Consider the following 16,035-nt stretch of genomic DNA (forward strand, 5'->3'; position numbering starts at 1 on the left):
ACAATCAAGATTATTATATACATATAGGTCTCATCAGCGGGTATTATCATGACAATATCGCAATAAAAGAGCGCTTCCAGCGTTTCCAGCAACAAAACCAGTCAGTCCATCAAGGAGAGATCTCTGATGTCTTGCCTCGGCAACGGGATGATTCTCAAGAGTCCCCAAAATTCAATGCCGGCTTAAAGGTCCTTTCCCATAGAACAAACAATAATCCTTCCTCCCAGGCTAAATCTAAACCGACGTTTTATATTTTCATAATGGTCTTCTCTTAAAGACGCCAGATCGCTGCATTCAATAAAACAAAACTCGTCATCAGAAAAGGAAATTGCAGACCAGCCATGTCGGTATTAAGTACCAGCCCAGTAGCTCGGAGAAGTTTATTCTCGGTCCTGCTGGACTAGCATTCTGGTTATTGGCGACTCCTGTGGCAGCACCGGACGACGAGCTTGACCGCGCTCCAGTTGTTGCAGAGCTAGAGGGAACAGCTGTAGGGGCAATCGTAGTTGACTGTAGTCCTATTCCGCTGGGTCCAAATGAGATGGTTGCTCCGCTCACGACGGTGGTCATCTGCGGGGCATTCGTCCCGATTCTGTAAGTCGTGCTGCTGAGGACTGCTTCGTTGTCATCAACCGAGAAAGTGATCCCGTTGACGGTATAGATTACATATCCCGATGCCGACGCACCAACCGGAGAGACGATGGTTCGAGGCAATTCCACTCCGTTGGACCCCACAGAGACTGTCGTGCCATCGATGGTTATTGTAGTCGCTGGTGCTCCTTCACCCACTCTATATGTGGTACCTGCGATAACAGCCAAAGTTTGACCAACGACAAAAGTGAAATCATCTCCGACGGTGACTGTGGTTGAAGTCGGACGTGGTGTGATAGTAGTTCTTTGGTCTTGTGGGCCTGGTCCGACGGTGATGGTCGTACTTGGTGCCACTATTTCTGAAGGCCCGAGCGCGAATCCAACACCATTCACCTGGACGGTCGTCCGCGAAGAAGTTGGAACTGCAAAGCTTTGATCCCCAATCACAATCGACGAAGTATAGATAACGACTGGGATTCCATCGACAGTGGTGCTGCGACCAGTCTCTCTGGGAGGTCTTGGTATTCCGGAGAATATTATGGAGCTAACAAGGTTCCCAAGCCCCAAACTCGTGCGTGAGGTGGTTGACGGAAGACTCGAAGAAGAAACCCGATTGTCTGTCGGTCTTCCACCATTAGGCCCCATTATGTTATTGTTGCCGTTTGGCATGGTCTGTTTCGGTGGAGGTATTGTATTTCCCTCGCCGTTGAAAGTTGGCTCGGTGATTTGGAAATTGACACCCGGTGAAGTAGTTGGAGGTACCACGACCGTTACAGGGGTCTTTTTCGTCACGAGGACGGTGCTGGTATAGGGCACGCTAGAATATTGTAAAGGAGCAGTAGAAGACTGTAAAGGAGCGGTGGCTGTGGCCAACTCGGAGCCGACGGTCTGTGGCGGTAAGGGTTGAAATGTCGCAAATTGGGGTAGATTCTGGGTTGGACGACCAGGCGCTCCTGGTGGACCATCTTGAACTGATTTTGTGAAAGTTGCAAAATCAGAACCAAAAGGCTCCCCATCCATGGTCATTCTCTGCGAAGGAGCCGGCAAGATTGTGGTTCCACATGCGGGCAATGGCGTTATTAGAGTCTCGGACGCAGTCACAGACACATTGGAGGCAGTGACGGTCACCTCGAATCCTTCGGTGACTGTAAGAAACACAGTAGGAGGCGCAGACTCGAAATACGTGGCGAAACCAGTACATGTCGGCTCCGTAGTGGATATATTTTGATACGGCGGAGGGGGCGATGGACTTGAGGTTGATAGTGGTATTGAACCTATGGGCGCTATCCAAGATGTGATATGGTCTGTGTCTATTGATATCGTCCTTGTCGTCGTAGGAACGAGTGTGGAAGTTGTGATGTTGTTCAATTGAAGTGGAATATTGATGGTTGATCTCGTGGTGATGGTATTGTTAACGAATGAATTGTCTCTTCGTAGGTATCTCAGCTGTGGTTGTGAGCCAAGATCCCTAGCGTGCGCAACGACCAGCGACGACAGAAGGGCGCAGCTGAGTATATGCATAATGTTGACGATATTATAAAGATGCTTCTGTGCTTCATAAACGAATGTCGAAACGAAGGTGGGTTTTGCGTCGAATAAGCGAATGTGTATGTGCCAACATGCACTCTCTGAGGTTTTGCGAAGTCTCTATATCATCTTCTTTGGAAGACTTGACTTGCGCGCCGAAGCCCACAACGTCTAGAACGAGAAGCGACTCGCAAGTAGTGGTGTCGTCCGTTCGTAGAAAAGGTTGTTGAAGATTTCGAGTCGACTTTTGACAGAGAACGCGCTACGCCAGGTCCAGAGTCCAGAAAAGCGTAATCAACCGATCCGGTAGCTCTCTTGACAGTTTGCTCGAGTATGTAATACGCTGCGCAGCACTATACACCTGCGAAAACCGACAAACGAGTGAAGTGAGTGCAGATTCAAAAGAGAAGCTGAGATCAGAGCAAGTTCCGATTTGAGCCAAGTTCCAGTGATCATGGACAGCATTGGCAGTGGCACCGTGGCACGTCTCGAAGCTGGAGGCTGAAAGGGCTTACCCCCCGGAGTAACTCGTACGAGGACCGATGCGGTAGCAACAGGGGTGCTAGGTGCTGCGCTACAGGGGATAGAGCGGCCCTTAACCAGGACGGCAACCTCATCCGGGGCATGATTTGCAGGTAAAGCCCAGAGCCCAGAAGATCAAAAGTGGCTCTATTTTCACCGGTTATCCAAATAGCCATTCACAGGGCCGGTCAAATCAACGGTGGGGGATTGGATTCGAATCATCGTATGATAATGATATCGACATCGACTTCATGATTGTTCTGGTCAGTGCAGTTCGTTCTCACCTCCAGGTTTGCCTCCTCCTGAATCATCCGTTTCATACCTAACGGCGATACTCGGTACATGTTTACCATTGGATCTCGCTGGTTAGAGTGCAGAACGGCACGGGTAGCAAGCACTCAGCGGGACAGTTGTTTGGGTGATGGCATATACCCAAGAAATTGAATTCCCCGCCCGGAGGCGAAGAACCCACCAAGCCTATCAAGCCCGTCAACCCAGTCAAGGACAGCCCCGTCGAGTTCCCGATCCTTCAAGCTAAGCAAGCAGGTCCAGGCAATTTGCAGCCAGCCAAACCCAGCCAAGGTTTGTCATACGAGTAGACTCGGACACCATGGTCCCTCGTCCATGGGCAATCCTAATCCCGGTTCCTGGCCAATTTAGCTTACCAGTAGCTCAAGCTTCTATCCTAGCCAAACACAACCTGATGAACCTTGGAAGATGACTGGCTCGCGGGTCTGACTGGTCTCAAATCATCCTCATCTCTAGGCTGACTTTCTTTATCGATTGATCTCTGTTGAAATCAAGACAAGGGTCTCCGGAGACTGACAACTGGTAAGGCTGATTTCAAGATTCTCCTGCCTATCGTCTCCGGCTCGTGATAAAGGGCCCCAAGACCCAAACGCATTTTCACTCGATGCATGACCGTCGACCTGAGACACGCCGTTGACTCTGGAATACGAGAGTTTCCCAGCGACAGCCTACAGGTAGCTAAGTTGAAGGTTGGTTCGGTTTCCAGTACCAGGATTTTCCTTTTACTTCTCTCCACCTCACTGGATCAAAAGTAACAGCACATGCTTTCGACAGGAGTGAGAGCATGCACAGTGGAGATTTGCTCCTGGAACGTCACATTGGTCTTGATATATTCTCCCTAATAATGACTGCGAGCTGTTGTTTGCACATATTCATCCAAATTGATCCAGTTGCGAACTTGCTGTCCTCAAACACACATTGTCGCAGTCAAGCCGGTGATGTTCTAGCATCCTTAATCGGTCAGACGGGCTACTGATGGTCTCCAAGTCATCACCCACCTGTGGCCAGCAAGACGTTCAGATGGGGTGGACACTTGAAACCTGCTCTACGTCCACATATGGAAGGTCCATCACGCCTGAAAAGAGTCTCCGGAAAATGTTGGCTTTCTCAAGTTGCCATGATCAGTGGCCTCCCACCTGCCATATTGACTCTTGGGTGACTCTGTCTCGAATTTTTAGTAAGGTCTCCGTCCGCACTTCAAAAGGTTCCCAAAGAATCCCCCATACTCGGCTCCTTTTATCCACTGCGGATACTATAACGCGTCATGCCAAGAAGCCTCGGGACCATGGATTTCATACGAAGTAACGCCTCTCGGTGATCTCTATGGCTAGGAATGGAAATACAGCTGCTGGACATGAGCCCTGTGTGAGTGTCACCACAAGAGCTCGTGAATGAGTGAATGAACTGGTTCGTTGTATAGATAAACATCCTTATCAGAGGGAATGGCATAAACAGATATCATTGCCTCCCCATGTCTATTACTCACCCATGTCTGAAACATCCTCAAGTCAGCCCTCTCCATTGCCATTGGTGCCGTCATATTCCTGAGGTGGAGCACTCAGCAATGGTTTTGCAGCTCTTTTAGGCTTGGGCTCTCAGGGTGCTGCATTGCCGTAGGGTTGGTCCGGGTCGTAGCTGCTGGGCTGATGGGGCCTAAAGAGGCACTCGGCCTGAGGACCGCCTCCCACTGGCACAGGCATTCACCCAGGCACCGAGTACCTCGTATTAAGTGTTCCAGAGTCCTGCAAGCCCTGTTGGACCTCCGTCGTCGATCAAATTGCACCCTCCTCTGCCCTGCAATCCTCGTCCTGCTCGTCTACTTCGTACAAACGACCTTGGGTGATGAAGGCCAGTACAGCCTCAACTCATTCAACACATTCGCTTTGTCGTACGGACGTCCTCTCGTTGTCAACCGTAATACTTTTTCGCTCATAATTCGTCATTCTGCATGATCCATTATCCTTCCTGGATTTTGTAACTCACCCATTCAGCCTGGCATGTCGATGGCAAAGACTTGCACAATCGCGACATGATGCGCCCTCTATACCACCTCCCGTTCTCGTCGCGCTCATACCCCAGTTGTTGGTCCTGGCTGGTCTTGTCGGAACTCTTTATACCCTCGTGCGTGGCCCAATCTCCACCTCCGATTGTCGCGACACCAGATCCAAATTTTCTGGGCTATGATGGCCTCTGGTCTGGTGTCAAAATCCGCCTCGGCACCCCAGAGCAGTATCTCACCGTTTTCCCGAGTACTTTGAGTCAAGAAACCTGGGTAGCAGGCCCAAGTGGTTGCGATGGCACTTCGCTGTGTACAGCGGAAAGAGGTGGACTTTTTACGGACAACCAGTCTACAACTTTTCAACCACGCGGTCTCTATGAGCTCACTAGTCAATACCTTGATTATGGATATTATGGTTTAGACACCATCGCCATGAATGACGAAATCTCTGTCCCCGACCAAATTATAGCGGTGCTCAATTCCACCAAATACTGGGTCGGGAGACTGGGACTCGGGGTACAGCAAACTCGTTTCGATGGGACTGTGGACCATTTATCGTTGCTATCAAGTCTGGCTCAAGATCGTAGCTTCATCCCGAGCCACAGCTATGGATACACGGCCGGTGCCATCTATCGTGAGTTGTATGCTTCCTGGATATCACCCTAGAGACTAACTTCTCCATCTAGGGCTTACAAGCGTTCCAGCGTCTTTGATACTTGGAGGGTTTGACGGAAACCGATTCGAAGCCAATAACATGACCTTCACTTTAAATGCAGATTATGCCCCTGTTGTAGCCATGAACACGATATCGGTTACAGCGAATGCCGATGGCCCATTGCCCATCAACTGGGATTCTAATCCGGTCTCATTGATGGATAGTTCTGAATCTGCTACCTTTACTATTGACTCTTCCACTCCATTCTTATGGCTGCCACAAACTGTCTGCGATAGTTTTGCCAAAGCCCTCAACCTCACTTACGATGACAACCTGCAACTTTATTTATACAATAATGAAACCTCAACCCTGAATACACTCAAATCCTGGAAGCTGAATTTTACGTTTGGGATTAATACCTCCCCAGATGCCTCGGACGACCTCTATCTCAATCTGCCTTTTGCCGCCTTCGACCTCCAACTGTCGTACCCTTACCCAAACCTCGACGCCAACTTCACAACACCACCCACCAACTACTTTCCATTACGTGTTGCAACTGACCGGACACAATATAAAATCGGTCGTGCCTTCTTACAGGAGACCTACCTCACCGTTGACTATGAGCGTAACAATTTCTCATTGTCACAAGCAGTCTTTACAGACTTTGCAGTCAATAACGTCAACCTTGTGGCGATAAATCCCCCGGAGGACAGCATCTGGCAACCAGCGCCTGGGGTATCAGACGAACCATCATCGTCAATGTCATCATCATCATCACTCTCTACAGGGGCTAAGGCCGGTATTGCAGTCGGGATTGTCATAGTTGTTTTGCTCATAGCGTTAGCAATTTGGTATTTCTGCATCAAGAAGAAGCGACACAACGACGATAAAGCAGCCGAGAGCACACCAAGAACGGGGTTCTTCAGTAGGCTGCATCGGACACTCGATTCCAAGACCTCAGTCTCAGAGCTTCTTGGCGATAAGCGACATCCGACTGAAGTACCAGCGGATGCATCAGCAACTCGCTTCGAGATGGCCGCGGTGGAGGATGTTTCCTCGAGATATTTCCAGCGAGATGGATCAATACCACGAAACGATCCTCGAAATCCAGCTGAACTAGAGAACCAAGACATATCTGCCAAAGCCGCCGAGGCCGCCGCCATCAACGCATCAGGCAGTCAACGATCGGCCTCTCCTGTTCCTCCTTATTCGCCTGCAGACAACCCTAATAGAAACAGCGATGGCATAAGTCCGTATACTCCTCGAAACAGTCACGGCTTCGGGACAGTATCTTCTGGAGAGCAAGGTATCAGCCCTGTCGGCGGAAGTAGCAGTGGCAACTCGCCTAGATCCAGTAACTCCAGAGCGCTCTCTAGTCCCATCTCACCAGAAGCCACCATGGCGAGACCACTGCATGACAGATCTCCCAGGCCCTCCAGCAACGGATCCTCTACAACCCACGGCAGTGCCAATTTGATGGTGCCACAATTAAACGGTCGTCCTGTATCGAGATCACCGAGTACTGGCAGCAGATTTGTGGAGCAAGGGCTGACAGCCGTGGCGGAAGAGCAGGCACCGACCAGTCCTCCTACGACCAGCCCGAAGACTCCCGGCCCAAGGTTTAGTTGGGAACAGTGATCTTTCGATTCGAGAGATCAATTACCTACCTGTATATGACATATTTTTACGACTGAGATGAAATGTTTTCCAATGATGCTTGCACAGTTGAGTGACCAGATGGATATATATGGTCAATCCTAGTATCGAAACCATGGGGGAATCTTGGAAAAAAATAGTTTTTGCGACCCTGGCTGGCTATCAGGTTTTGGTATATACACTACTGCACATTAATATTACATATGCTTTAAATCTTCTGACGCAGTCGAGGTGCACGCCCGCCCCAACAACACGTACCACAACCACTATATCGGGGATTGAACCAGAACCATAAATTTAACAGCCTCCCAATTCTTGTCACCAAATTAACTGGTTCCAAATACACTTAACATTCCGGTTGCGATGGACTTCAAGGCCGATGAAGAAAAAACCCTTCCGTTGGAGTTAAACAAAGATACGAGGGTTTTCACTTGCTGCCCACTGTACCTTTGACCCTGGAACTGGGGTAGGAGGTGGGTTGAAAAGTTTTTGCTGATCTATATCCAGGTCTCACGTTCGAATCTCGTTGTCGGCGGTGAGTTTGGCTCTCTACTTTTTGGTCGTCTTCTCTTGCACAGGTTGGTGGAGGGGGGAGGCTACGAGGCTGAGGCTGAAGCTTCTGTACGTCATACAAGGCTCGGTGGCTCGTGACTTACTCTGTGCATGAGTCCTCAACTTGTACTCACTCGACTGCTAGCCCTTCGCGATGCACTGAGCTGACAATGTGGTTTAGATGGCAGCTTGAATACTTTAAAGAATATTATGCCCTGTATGGAACCTGAGGTATGGTAACTGAGAGCGCTTACTAGTAGCTTCATAGGCGGACTGATGCCGCTATTGCCGAGTTAAGCCGAGGGACAACCGTTTTTGGAGATGACTTCTCATGGAGATCACTTTTCCTAGGTACTACCAACATCTAGAAAACGAGGTAAAGATCATTAACATGCGTAAGACACGGTTGTTGAATTTCTTTCTAGTATAGAATCGCCTAGGTGGGTTGCCTCTAGGATGTCTTCCTCCCAACCTATCAAGATTCTCATAGCCAATCGATCTGAGATAGCATGTCGCCTCATCAGGACATACTCGCTCTACTCGAGCGTCCAAACAGTAGCTCTATTCACCCCTTCTGAGAAGGATGCCACACATGTGCGTCTTGCAACCGCATCAGTGGCGCTCCCAGGAGAAGGTCCACGGGCATATCTGAATGCGGCCAATATTGTCAACATCGCGAAGAAAGAAGGATGCTGGGGTATCGCACCGGGCTATGGGTTTCTGTCCGAAGACGCCGGATTCGCTAGACTATGTGAGGATGAAGGTATCATATTCATCGGACCGTCGAGCGAGCAGCTGGCACAACTTGGAAACAAGATTAGTGCGAGGTCTTTGGCCGCAAATGCAGGCGTTCCTATTCTTAATGGCACGAAGACTACACGGGATCGAGCTTCTTCCATCACAGATGTACTGGCATTTGGGAAGAGCCTGAAACCAGGCAGTAAAATCATCCTGAAAGCCGCGGCTGGCGGTGGAGGGCGCGGTATTCGCATCATTGATGACAATACAGATGAGCAGGCGATTCGCTCGGCTTATGAAGCCTGTCAGCGAGAGGCACAGGCATCTTTCGGCGATGGAAGCTTGTTCGCAGAGAGATACCTCTATGGTGCTAAACACATTGAAGTTCAGCTCCTTGGAGACGGCACTGGCCAAGTTTGCCATTTCTGGGAAAGAGAATGCTCGCTCCAGCGCAGAAACCAGAAGGTCGTCGAGATTGCGCCTTCGCCCTCCATTACGCCACAGCTCAGGCAAGCTATCATCGAAGCTGCGGTGAATTTAGGAAAAGCGGTGAAGCTGCGAAGTCTCGCCACAATCGAGTTCCTTGTCGACGCAGCAACCGACGACTATTATTTCATGGAAGCGAACCCAAGGATACAGGTCGAGCATACCATTACCGAACAGATCAACGGCATTGACTTGGTAGACTTACAGCTACAGGTTGCCTTGGGACGAACCCTGGTAGATCTGCAAATAACACGGGACCCTCCACCGCCTCGACTTACATCCATCCAGTTGCGCATCAACGCCGAAAGTTTCAGGCAAGATGGCACAGCGCAACCTGAAGCGGGGACTATTCGACAAGGATATTTTCCTACAGGAGTGGGCGTGCGAGTTGAGACGGCTCTCGAAGGAGGCCGCCAGTATGCTGTCAGCCCTTTATTTGACAGCCTTTTGGCGAAACTTATCGTCACCTCATCTTCGTATGAGTCGGCACTGCGGTTGGCTCGTCGATCCATCGATGAGACAAGGATAGTAGGATGCAGGACAAATCAGGCGTTTCTCATGGCTTTGCTGGATTTCCCAATCGTGCAAGAAGGCAAGAGCAATATTTTGACCATCCAGGAAAACTTCGCGGCTCTTTATAGCGCCACACAGAAGTTTGAAGACGAATTGCGTGTTAAAGTTGACAGTAACTCCGAAGAAACTACCTCGGTAACCAAGGATGCTCCCAAAGTTGAGCGACCTGCAGGCTCTGAAGAGCTGCTCGCACTTGTCACGGGAGTTATTCTTTCCATCACAGTACGCGAAGGCGACAAGGTCACTGCTGGCCAAGAATTGGTCGTTCTCGAGGCGATGAAAATGGAACATTCCGTACAGAGCGCCTACAACGGTGTGGTGGCCAAAGTGGCCGTCAAGGAAGGACAACAAGTAACTGCCGGCGACGCACTTGTCTTCATCAATTCGGATGGCGACAGTCCATCCACCAGTACGCAAGACCTAGCCGAGGCTGAAGACCCACAGAAGCTCCGGCCGGAGCTGACGGAGCTGAACGAACGCCAGGCCTTTCTACGGTACGCCGGCCGCGAAGATAACGTGGCCAACCGCCACGCAAACGGATATCTCACAGGTCGAGAAAATCTTGACTTACTTGTGGACAAGGATTCGTTCATTGAATATGGAGACCTCGTGGTTGCGGCGCAGAGGAAAAGATACCCCTTGTCACATCTCATCGCTCGAACAAGCGGGGATGGCATCATCGTAGGTTGGGCGAAGATGGACTCTCATCCAGTCGCAATGGTCATTGGCGACTACCTGGTGCTTGCCGGAACGCAAGGACACTTTCATCACCAGAAGTTGGACCGCATCTTCCAATCAATCATTGATCATCCCGCGCCAATGGTGTTGTACGCCGAAGGAGGCGGTGGAAGACCCGGTGACACCGATCACTTGGGCGTGGCGGGCCTAAAGACACCATCATTTGCACTGTTGGGTCAGATCAGGGCAAGAGGGATACCTTCGGTTGCAGTAGCAAATGGATACTGCTTTGCGGGCAACGCTGCGTTGTTGGGAACATGCGACATTGTCATCGCTACAAGAGGCGGATCCAAAGACGCGCCGCAGAGGAAGTCCACCACCATTGGCATGGGTGGTCAAGCAATGATTGAGGGTGGTGGCCTTGGCCGATTTGAGCACGAATATATCGGTCCTGTCGACGTCCATGCGCGCTCTGGTGGCATTGATGTACTGGTGGACACCGAGGTCGAAGCGGCCTCGATGGTCCGCAAAATCATTGCGCTGTTCACACATCCTCGGCTGCCACCAGCGCAAAGTCCTTACACCGCGGATCCACTTCGCCTGCGCACCGCAGTGCCACCACTATCCTCTCGTCGCCGAGCCTACGATGTTCGTCGTGTGATCAACCTTCTCTTGGATGACGATAGCTTTATCGAGTTCTGTCCCCAATGGGGAGTTTCTGTGCTGACAGGCTTTGGCCGCGTCAATGGCCAAGCAGTCGCCATCATAGCATCTAACTCCTCATCCAGTCTAGGTGGCGCTATCGATGTCGCGTCCGGAGCAAAGGTCAATCGTCTTCTCCGTCTTCTCATCCGCCTCGGAGGCATGCATGTCCTCAGCCTCTGCGATACCCCGGGATTTATGGTCGGCCCCGATTTCGAGCGCTCGCTCGAAGCTCAAGGTGGCGGAAGCACATACCGCTGCTTTGGTGACTGGTTCGGCAACTCCCAAGAATTTGCCCTTCTTGGTGGTCGCGTCTTAGGAGTCGTACTGCGAAATGGATTTGGCCTGGGTGCACAAGCGATGCTGGGTGGTGGAAGTTTGAACAACAGCATGTGCGTCGCCTGGCCGAGTGCCGTCTTTGGGGGCATGGGGATCGAAGGCGCTGTGAGGCTTGCGTACAAGAAAGAATTAGAAGCTATTGAAGATCTTGAAAAGAGGAAGAAAAGAGAACAAGAAATGATCGACGCCATGTACAGTGAAGGAAAGGCCGTGAATATGGCTATGGCGTCTGAGATTGATGGTGTGATTGACCCGGCTACCACGAGGAAATGGCTCGAGCAGATGATTGAGGTGCTGCCTGAGAGAGTACCGACGTATATTAAGGCACGAAGACGTACGAAGATATGATGAAAATAGAGAACACAGTATAAACGATGTTGTACGCTACCACTTGTTTTGTTCATCGATTCTATGCAGCTGATGTACAATTAAGAAGTAAGTAAGCCAGCTTCCGCTGCAATTATCTCTATGCAGTAACGCAGTCCGTAGGCTCTGTCACTCCCCTCCCATCTTAAAATACCTGGATTCATCAGGGTGGACGAACTTCGATGTTGTCGTTTAGACGATCAGGGCCGATGCGAGGAAGCCCACAAGGCTGGTGGGTAGGGATTGTACGTCATAAGGCTGTGGTTGCTGCCGATCTGCTGGCTTGGCGAGTGCTGGCCTGCCTGCACTGCACCCTCCATTCACCTGTCCCCAGAGTTCCAGTCCCGTAGCCACGACCACGCATGATACGCAGGTTAAGCTCACAGCCCGTATATCTGATGGGCTATTCTATCGACTTTGCCATCCTTCCAAGGTGAGGAAAAACCATGGCGCTCACCAGCTGGAAAGCCTTCCCGTTCTTCCAGGTCTCACAAGTCCCCGTGCCTGCGGACGAGGAGGGATCCTATGTCTTCGATGTATGTAACCTCTACCCTGGTTGATATTGAACTCTTTCTCTGACAGATTACTACGGTAGAACGATGTCATATCCCTAGCCACTGGATCCGACTCCCTATTCCTGGGCTCCTCAGACGGCACCGTGCGCATCCTGTCCAAAGCACTTAAAGTTATCCGCGCATTTCAAGCCTCCGACACCGATGATGCCTCCATCACTCACATACGACATATCCCCAACACCGCCTTTCTCGTCACCATCTCGGAGAATCTCTCGACAGACCCTTCGTTGAAAGTGTGGGCATTGGACAAGACGGAAAAGAAGTCGAGCAGCCCCAAGTGTCTCTGCACAGTCGCGGTGCAGAACGGCAGACGACAGTTCCCGACGTCCGCACTCGTCGTGCTCGACGATCTGAGTCAAGTTGCGGTCGGATTCGCCAATGGCTCGGTCACAGTCATACGGGGCGATTTCATCCACGACCGGGGCACGAAGCAACGCACGGTGTTCGAGTCGGAGGATCCCATCACAGGCCTCGAGGTCCGGCAGGGCGCAACCAAGACTCTATACATCGCGAACACGGCGCGAATATGCAGTCTCGTCATCTCCGGCAAGGGCCAAGGACAGCCGGTGCGGACTGTCGACAACAAGGGCGCCAGTGTTGGGTGCATGACTCAGGACGCCGAGAGTGGAGATATCATCATCGCCAGAGAAGATGCGGTCTACTACTATGGCCCCAAGGGCCGTGGGCCGAGCTTTGCTTTCGAAGGACCAAAGAAGATCGTCAAGGTGTTCAAGGAATACGTTGGTTTGGTCTGTCCGCCACGGGTAGCTCAGGTGTCCAAGTCCAAGACGTATAGGCGTCTTGGTGGGGACGAGATAGATGAACTGTTCAGCAGCTCATCGTTCACTCTGCTCGATACCGATCTGAAATACATCGCCCACACGGAGTCACTGCCAGCACAGGTCAAGGAAGTTTTCGTCGAGTGGGGCGAGCTGTTTCTGCTGACCATCGATGGCAAGGTGAGTGCCGGATCTACTTGGAAGCGTGGCCCAGGTGAAAACTGATACGGAGACAGCTATATCGATATCAAGAGAAGAGCCTCCAGCAGAAGCTAGAGATCCTCTACCAGCGAAACCTTTATATCCATGCCATCAACCTCGCACAGAAATTCGGGGCGGACAAAGTCCAACAGAACATCATCTTCCGCAAGTACGGAGACTACCTATACCAGAAGGGCGACTATGACACGGCGATGCAGCAGTATTTGCGAGCGATCGACAACACGGAGCCATCACAAGTCATCCGACGATTTTTAGATACGCAACGTATACACAACCTGATCGATTACCTTGAAGAACTCCATGATCACGATAGGGCGACGGCGGACCACACTACACTGTTGCTAAACTGCTATGCAAAGCTGAAGGACACGGAAAAGTTGGACGCCTTCATCCGGACACCCGGAAGTGCCAAGTTCGACGTTGAGACCGCGATCGCCATGTGTCGACAAGGAGGGTACTACGAGCAGGCGGCCTATCTTGCAACAAAACACGGCGAGAACGAACTCGTGATCGACATATTGATCGAGGATTCGAAGAAATACGCCGAGGCACTGCAATTCATCTGGCGATTGGAGCCTGACACGGCGTATCCGGTGTTAATGAAATATGCTCGCAGTTTGATCGAGCATTGTCCGGAAGAGACGACGAGGCTGTTCATCGAGTATTACACCGGACGGTACAAACCAAAAGAAGACGTGCCCGCCGTTTCTGAGGTGCAAGCCCAGACCGGAGGCGGCACATTCCAGAGTCTGTCGGCACTGTGGACACTGCCTTTCATGCATCGTTCGTCGGCAGATACACCAGCTGTAACTCCCGCTGTAGAACAAGAGCCCGTGGCTGATGGCGCAGATCAAAGCGAGGTAGTGGCAGAGAAGATTCCATCTTATCCAACACCACGCCCTCGAACAGCTTTTTCATCCTTCCTCGCTCATCCATCACAATTCATCACGTTTCTAGAAGCGCTCATCGAGCAAGAGAACCTGTCAAAGCAAGACCGTGCAGATCTATCCACGACGTTGTTTGAGATGTACTTGGAGGCCGCCAATGGCGCCGGCGATGCCGCAGCCAAAATACGATGGCAGGCGAAAGCGAGTGGTCTGATTGCCACCAGCCAAGGAGCAACCAGTGATGACTCCCCAATTGATGTCTCAAATGTCTTGCTGTTATCATCGCTCTCGAGATTCCCCACCGGAACGACACTCGTCCGAGAACGAGCACATCTCTATGCGGACATATTTCGATCATTCACGTCTGCGAAGGACACGTCGGGGGCGATATCGGCGCTCCGAAAATACGCATCAGAAGACCCTAGCCTATACCCTCTGGCTCTAGGCTATTTCTCGTCCTCGGTCGAAGTGCTTCAAGAAGCAGGAGTGAGAGAAGAACTTCAAACGGTGCTGCGAAGGATCGATGAGGAAAATCTCATGGCGCCACTACAGGTGGTGAAGGTTCTATCACAAGGTGGCGCTGTCACAATGGGCATGGTCAAGTCCTACCTGGCCGAGAATGTGTCTCGAGAAAGAAAAGAAATCCAAGCGAACCGCCGACTCATCGATTCTTACCGCACCGAGACCGCCAGCAAGACGGCGGAACTTACAGATCTTGAGTCTAAACCCGTCGTCTTTCAGGCACGCCGATGCTCCTCATGTGGTCGTAATCTCACTCTTCCAACAGTGCATTTCATGTGCAAGCACTCATTCCATCAGGAGTGCTTGAACAAGCCGGGGATTGGGTATGGCAACAAAGTTGGCGGGGACGACGGCGATGCTGGCGATTGCCCTATCTGTAAACCGGGCAATGATACCATCAAGGCCATCCGTCGACAGCAGGTGGAGAGTACGGAGCAGCACGATCTGTTCAAGGCTGCTTTGGGCCGCAGTACCAATCGGTTTGGCACGGTCAGTGAGTTCTTTGGCAGGGGTGTGATGAGCCCGGTGCCTCCTGTTGCGGAGTGATTGAACTGACCAGGCGATCGATGCTGTTGCATGCTGTAGTCGTATAGGATGTCGTAGATATTAGAATATCTCGTTAGATAGATTACAGCAAAGTCAGGCTCCGTACTGCCTTAGGGCTGAGATGTGAGCAACAGGCATTCGTCACCCTTTTGACCGGTTTGGTCTTTTAATCTGTAGGGGAGAGAACCCCACAGGAGATTGAAATCAGATATTCAAATAATAGTATTAGCTGAACAAGTATCGGACATTTAATGCATGAGAAGTTGAGTGACAGGGCTTAGCGATAGGCCATGATAATCCGAACGAGGCCAGTGAGGAGGTGATGGTGCATGTTGATTTTCGGAGTGCGTGGGAGCGGTGTTGCACTTCTGTGCGATTGTAGTTAGGATTACCGATCTTGAGATTGCACCACCCCCCAGTCTCAGCTCGTCTGACAATGCACTGCAGACCTGGCCAGTGGAAGACTCCAATGACATGCTTTATGGCATGTGAGCGTGCGTATTCGCACGATTGTACTCGGTAGTCAAGTGTGTAAATGTAAATACTCCGGACAATGTACGAGGTGCATACCTACATATCGATTCTTCAGCCGTTGTCTAAGTCTGAGTCTGCGGACGGTGAGCAGGGAGTCCGTGAGGGTAGTGACAGTATCTCCCTGAGGTACTTACTCGTGTGGTAAGGTTTGTGTCCATGCCTGGAGTTGCGCTTTCCCGGTGGGCACAAGGGCAGGTGCTAGCCCTACCTAGGCAACCAAAAGTACTGCATTGTCATTCTTAGATACTTTGTCTCAGGTATGTTGTAAGGTAGCCTT

General features: G+C 51.1%; 4 protein-coding genes across 4 annotated transcripts; 3 read left to right on the forward strand and 1 right to left on the reverse strand.

Annotated features, from left to right (window-relative positions):
* Positions 1–315: 315 nt before the first annotated feature.
* LTR84_005326 (uncharacterized protein) lies at positions 316–2,112 on the reverse strand (the record flags this gene model as incomplete). Its single annotated transcript, XM_064848897.1, has 1 exon — positions 316–2,112. The coding sequence occupies one exon, from the start codon at positions 2,110–2,112 to the stop codon at positions 316–318; it is 1,797 nt and encodes a 598-aa protein (XP_064704111.1).
* Positions 2,113–5,380: 3,268 nt separating this feature from the next.
* Positions 5,381–7,241, forward strand: LTR84_005327 (uncharacterized protein; the record flags this gene model as incomplete). Its single annotated transcript, XM_064848898.1, has 2 exons — positions 5,381–5,582; positions 5,635–7,241. The coding sequence occupies 2 exons, from the start codon at positions 5,381–5,383 to the stop codon at positions 7,239–7,241; spliced, it is 1,809 nt and encodes a 602-aa protein (XP_064704112.1).
* Positions 7,242–8,267: 1,026 nt separating this feature from the next.
* On the forward strand, positions 8,268–11,675 carry LTR84_005328 (uncharacterized protein; the record flags this gene model as incomplete). The annotated part of the gene is made up of 1 exon (XM_064848899.1): positions 8,268–11,675. The coding sequence occupies one exon, from the start codon at positions 8,268–8,270 to the stop codon at positions 11,673–11,675; it is 3,408 nt and encodes a 1,135-aa protein (XP_064704113.1).
* A 464-nt stretch (positions 11,676–12,139) lies between these two features.
* LTR84_005329 (uncharacterized protein) lies at positions 12,140–15,224 on the forward strand (the record flags this gene model as incomplete). The annotated part of the gene is made up of 3 exons (XM_064848900.1): positions 12,140–12,229; positions 12,289–13,227; positions 13,284–15,224. The coding sequence occupies 3 exons, from the start codon at positions 12,140–12,142 to the stop codon at positions 15,222–15,224; spliced, it is 2,970 nt and encodes a 989-aa protein (XP_064704114.1).
* Between the last annotated feature and the right edge of the window lie 811 nt (positions 15,225–16,035).

Source organism: Exophiala bonariae, assembly GCF_035927105.1.
Source record: "Exophiala bonariae strain CCFEE 5792 chromosome Unknown scaffold_20, whole genome shotgun sequence".
NCBI classification, from domain to species: Eukaryota; Fungi; Ascomycota; class Eurotiomycetes; order Chaetothyriales; family Herpotrichiellaceae; genus Exophiala; species Exophiala bonariae.